This window comes from Ursus arctos, unplaced genomic scaffold (genome assembly GCF_023065955.2).
Source record: "Ursus arctos isolate Adak ecotype North America unplaced genomic scaffold, UrsArc2.0 scaffold_4, whole genome shotgun sequence".
NCBI lineage: Eukaryota > Metazoa > Chordata > Mammalia > Carnivora > Ursidae > Ursus > Ursus arctos.
Window position 1 is genome coordinate 17,551,466 of NW_026623056.1, and position 6,000 is coordinate 17,557,465.

Consider the following 6,000-nt stretch of genomic DNA (forward strand, 5'->3'; position numbering starts at 1 on the left):
ATTTCACTTCTGTTCTTCTTCATCAAAACCAAAATAACAGATATTTTGCTTTTTTTCCTGAGAATCGCAAGTGGACATATTCTTGTAGGATTTTATTCCTGCACTTTTTTGTATTATTAAATGCAATGACTTATATTAAAAATAAGAATTACACTAATACTCATGATAAAATCAAATCTGATGACACTAAGGTAAAAATTCAGTTAAAATTAGCAGGCCTCCTCATTCCAGTCTCTTTTGGCTCCAGCCCTATGTGATAAGAACGTTGACCAAAGGCCTTTCTTGCTGTTTTATATATTCTTTGTAAATTATAATTTGTTAATCCTACTCTCTGAGGATGGGTGGTTCTTTCCTGGGCTGATGGATCAGTATCCTTTTTACAAAAATATGCACGAACCAAACCTATATAATTAAACATTTTAAAAATTAAAAACAGAAAAACCACCAGTTTTGAAAGCAGAGCTGCAAGTACACCTCACACATTTTTGTGAAATGTTTAATAAGTAAGGCGCTTCACGATGTAGTAAAAGAAGATAAACTGCTCAAACACTCGTTCTTCAGGAAATGCTACTGAACAGGCTTACTCCAAACATATCTTCCACGGAAGCACCAAGGCCTTGAGTTTAGAACAGATCAGGAGAGAGAACTTTGCATTTCTGCACCACACCACATTTCACCTGTTTTCACTGCCTTGGCATTAATGAGGACCTTCTTTACTCTTTTCTTTTCTTTTTCTTTCTTTCTTTCTTTTCTTTTCTTTTCTTTTTTTTTTTTTACAAATGTGAAGCCACCTTCTCATCGGATTTTTAAATCTTTCCGTCACACATTGTTAGCGTGGCCTGGACTTGAGGTTGGGAAGTGAGGGATCAAGGTCCAGCCAGCATTGTTCACCTTTGGAACAGAACGTACACCAGATAAGTCAAAGCTGCTAGCGAGCAGAAGGGCTGAGCACGAAGCTGGCACGGCCGACCCGGGTTCGAGCCCAGATCCCCCCCACTTAGTAGCCCTCCGTCTGCCTCTGAGCCTCAGTTTCCTCACCAGTGAAGCAGGGATTAGAGTTCGCCGCGAACATTAACCAAGCTAACTTAAGCACAAGGCCCTGGCATGCGCCGCGGTTCCATCTGGGCCAGTGTCTTTCCGCGTTTAAACCAGCAGGGGGGTCAAAGCCTCAGAGCAGGCAGGCGGCGAAGGGCGCGCCGTCCCCGGGGCCGGGGGCCACCGAGCCCGTTACCTGATGGCGTTGACCGGCGGGTTTCGGAGGCGGATTAGCGCCAGGCTGTTCCGCAGCCGCGTGTACTCGGCCATGTCTCCGCGGTTGCGGAGGTCGTCTCCGCTTCCCCGTGCTGGGCGATGCCGCTTTCCCCCACGCGCGGGGCCGGCCCGGCGAGGAGGGGCGCCCGCTGAGCCAATGCGAGCCCGGCGCCGCCTCCCGCCGCCCCCAGCCGCCCGAGGCGCCGGGCGCCGCCGCCGGCCCTCCCACAAGCTTCTCCTCCTCCCCCCTCCCCGCCCCCGCGCTCCGCAGGCGCCTGTGCTCTCTTTCTCTGCGCAGGTTCCCATCGCCACGTAGATCCGGGAGGACCGTGGAAAATAGGTGTGATTGCCAGCAGGTCGAAGTTTGCAACCCTGCCTTCGCTGGACAACTTCTGGGTTCACTAACTTGGTGGAGCTGTCATCAGTTTTCATCTTCAAGAGCCTTCTTAACAGAGATAGATACCTGGGGTCTTACCGATTAGGTGATAGGACACGCGCTTGGAACATAAAATACACGCACCATGAATTTCACCGGTATGGTACCAACCACTTACAGAACAGTAATTTTATCTGTCTTACTATAACGCGCAACCTAGTGAAATGTATGGGTATCTTGTCTGCCCCAACCTTCTTTTTTCTTTTTTAAAAAATATCCCCAGTGACTATGAGAAACAAACTGAGGACTTCAGAGGGGAGGGGGGTGGGGGAATGGGATAGACCGGTGATGGGTAGTAAGGAGGGCACGTATTGCATGGTGCACTGGGTGTTATACACAACTAATGAATCATCGAGCCTTACATCGGAAACCGGGGATGTACTGTATGGTGACTAACATAATATAATAAAAAATCATTAAAAAAAAAAAAATATCCCCAGTGTTGTTGAGATATAATTGACATACATCACTATATAAGTTAAATGTGTATAGCATAATGACTCACATAGATTGGGAAATGATTGCCCCAATAAGTTTAGTTAACATTTGGCATCTCATATAGATACAAAATAGACAAAAGGAAAAAAAAAAACCCTCTCTTCTTCTGTCATTCCTAAGGATTGTGATTTCTAATATTTCATTCATCCATGAATTGAGCAGCTATTATGTGCTAGGCCTGGGCAGAAGACGAAAGATAAACCAGGCCCAGCCCCTTCCCTCCAAAAGTGCACCACTGAAACAAGGTTTTTCTAGATGCCATCAGCCCCTGGTGGCCCTCACAGTCCATCACGTGGTCGTAAGGCAGTCTGGAAGTTTCAGAGGAAAACAAAACAAAACAATGGAATGATTTCGTTCACTGATGTTTCGCAAATCTCAGTTAGGATTAGGGACTATTTTCATACTCTTTGACTTCTTGGAAATAAAAACAGTTTCCAAGTCTTGGAAAGTAGGATTGCTTTGAGGTCCTGGGAACAAGCCGCAGTATGAAGGTATCCAACCTATCAGGGACAGCCAGTCTAGCAAGGACAGCCCTCATTTCTAGTGGCCTCCCAATCACAAACAATCCAGTGGACAAAACCCAACTTCTACAGGCGATATCAATCTCTGATGCCTCTGAAAATTTCAAGTGATATTGTCTTTTTTTAAAGGATAATGAATTTTTAAATTGAGATCTAACACACTATCCCATTTATCCTTTTAAAGTGTGCAATTCAGGGGCGCCTAGTGGCTCAGTTGGTTAAGTGACTGCCTTTGGCTCAGGTCATGATCCTGGAGTCCCAGGATCGAGTCCGGCATTGGGCTCCCCGCTCAGTGGGGAGTCTGCTTCTGCTTCTGACCCTCTCCCCTCTCATGCTCTCTCTCACTCTGTCTCTCCAATAAATAAATAAAATCTTTAAAAAAATAGAGTGTACAATTCAATGATTTTTAGTATATCCACAAGGTGTACATGATCACCACTCTCAAATTCCAGAACATTTTAATCATTCCAAAATAAACCCTGTACCCACCACGCAGATTTGCCTATCCCACATATTTCATATAATTGGAATCACACAATATGTGGCCTTTGCACCTGGTGTCTTTCACTTAGTGTAACATTTTTGTTTGTTTTGGGGAAGGAGTGATTCCAGGTCCTCCTAGGTTTGGGTAGTTCCCTGGCTTTGTGGCAACATGACTGCAGTTTTCATATGGTGTTCTCCCTGTGTGGGTGTATCTCTGCAACCAAATTTACCCTTTTTATAAGGACACTAAATGATCCCATCTTAATTTAATCATCTGAAAAGACCCTATTTCCAAATCAGGTCACATTCACAGGTCTTGCTGTCTAGGACTTCACGTCTTTTTGAGGGACACAATTCAAACCATAACAGCCCCCTGCGGTTACTGCAGTAGATGCCCTTTTATGGGGCAGGATGACTTGAGCACAACAAGCAACCAGGCAATCTTGGTATTTGAAGCTACAGAAATGGCAATGACTTCCACTCTTCCGAATCATAATTCATAGTTTAGATTAAGTTACATTTGATTTCTTTTTTTTAAGTGGTCTTCATGCCCAGCGTGGAGCTCAACATAGGACTTGAACTCACAACCCCAAGATCAAGACCTGAGCCGAAATAAAGAGTCATACACTCAACCAACCGAACCACCCAGGCACCCCGGCTTTTTTTTTTTTTTTCCTAAAGAGAGCAAAACTGTCCAGAGTGGGGAAATGTTTATCCTTAAATAACCACACAAGCTAGCTTTTCATATGAATCACTACAAGGAGAAAGATTTGGACCTTACCAGCTACACCTGAAGGCTATTGGACTTTTAAGAAATTAAAATGAACAGAAAAGATGCAGCCTCCATCTGACATTATTTTTTAGGGAAAGGGGAAAAAGCCCTTTAAATTGGCAGGATGCATACCAAAGTAATAAATGACAACATTTAGAAAAATGGGCTTTTGGTGTTTCACAAGAAAAGGCTTAACACTTAAAATTGCACAAGTTTCCTCCTTTGAAATATGCAGGCAGAACCGTTTATTTATTTGTTTTTCATCTGGATGTTCTGTAGAACATTGTATTCAATTCTAACACCATATTGTGATTCAAGTCGTTTCTCCAGCTAAGTACACTAATGATCATAAACACAATAATACAAAATAAAATAATAACTAACATTTCATTCTTCCCATTTGCCATGCTTTGTCCTAAATGCTTTGCATGTATTGACACACTTAGTCCTTCTCACAGCCCATGGATAAGGTATCGTTCTTTATCACCATTTTATGGAAGAGGCACAGAGAGCTAACTTGCCTAAGGCCACATTGCTACTGAAAGTGGAACCGAAGTTTTAACCCACAGTGTCTGGCTCTGGAGGCTGTGTTAGCGTGTTTCTAAGATTCATCCGTGTTGTATAGTATGCATCAGTGTTTCATCTCTTTCAGTGGCTGAATAATAGTTCATTTATATATATATACACCACATTTTGTTTATCCAGTCATCAGTTTATGGGTATTTGGGTTGTTTCCACTTTTTGGCTATTTTTTAAAAAAGATTTTTATTTATTTGAGAGAGAGAGAGAGAGAGAACGAGCATGGGGAGGGGCAGAGGGAGAGGGAGAAGCAGACTCCCTGCTGAGCAGGGAGCCCAACACAGGGCTTGATCCCAGGACCCTGAGATCATGACCTGAGCCGAAGACAGACGCTTAACCAACTGAGCCACCCAGACGCCCCTCTGAATGTATATATATTTTTCTCTCTTCTAGCCTGAGAATCGTCTTGGAACTACTGAATATGTGTCCATCTCCTCTGCGAGTGTGCACAGTGTGTAGATGTGAGGTGAATTGCTACAGCCATTTTGCCACCCTGAGGGAAGCTGGCCACAAACTGAAGCAGATGCTACCCAAGGCAGAGTTGAGAGGGGAAGAATGGGTCGTGAACGACATCATTGAGTTGCTGGAATAACCAATCCCGATGCCTGTCATAACAGTCCATTTACAGAAGTCAATACATCCCCTATTGTTGAAGCTACATTCTGCTGTGTTTTGTGGAAGATGCAAAGAGGCATTGCCCAGACTCCCCTTCAAGGAAGGACTTGCTGCACAACTCCAGAGAGCATGGCCAGCTGGCAGCCCCTCTGTTAGCTTCTCTAGGATATGCCTCAGCTGCAGAGAGCCACCTTGCTTGAAATTGTACCCTTCCTGAGGCAGACAGCATCCAGTGCAAAGGGTTGGCCATTTCAACCTGACCCAGGATACTCTCTGATGGGCACCACTCACTCTTCAGCTCTCCCCCAAGTTGGCTGAAGATTCCTTCAACCTGAGTAGCAGTTCAACATCTTCCTCTGGCCAATCCTGCTCCTATCCATTCCTAATGAAAATCCCCGTCTTCATATCAGTGTCTGCTTCTCAAAAACACAATCTGTGACAAGATTCCTGTCACATCAGTCAAAAGTATACAAATTTAGATTCCATGGGATAGTTTGAACTTGGTCTTGACTGGAGGAAGGGAAACGCACTCATTACCTTATTTTAAACTTCGTGGAGATTTCAAGTATACACAAAAAATAGAAAGAATATAATGAACCCAAATACACCCAGCTTCAACAATGTCAATATATGACCCATCTTCATTATCTGAACTCTCCCATATTATTTTAAAATAAGTCTCAGACATTAAATGGTTTCATCCATAAATACCACAGAGCACTGATGTTCGCTTTGGGAATGCAATGCAGTGCCTTTTACATTCTCCTCCCAACCCAGCTCCTACCTGTTGTCTCATTTCTTCCTCTTTCCACAACCACAGCTTTCAAAAGAGTATTTTAATAGAA

At 43.8% G+C, this 6,000-nt stretch overlaps 1 protein-coding gene across 2 annotated transcripts in view; it reads right to left on the reverse strand.

Moving 5' to 3' along the window:
• The window catches only part of EHHADH (enoyl-CoA hydratase and 3-hydroxyacyl CoA dehydrogenase), a 45,902-nt gene extending 44,467 nt beyond the window's left edge, over positions 1 to 1,435 (reverse strand). The window contains exon 1 of one of the 2 annotated variants that reach the window (XM_026497346.4): positions 1,232 to 1,435. In XM_026497346.4, coding sequence (XP_026353131.1) covers positions 1,232 to 1,305 — 74 coding nt within the window. In that variant the 5' untranslated portion in view covers positions 1,306 to 1,435. The remainder of the gene's footprint in view (positions 1 to 1,231) is intronic. The other variant, XM_044383571.3, reaches the window with a different exon arrangement.
• Between the last annotated feature and the right edge of the window lie 4,565 nt (positions 1,436 to 6,000).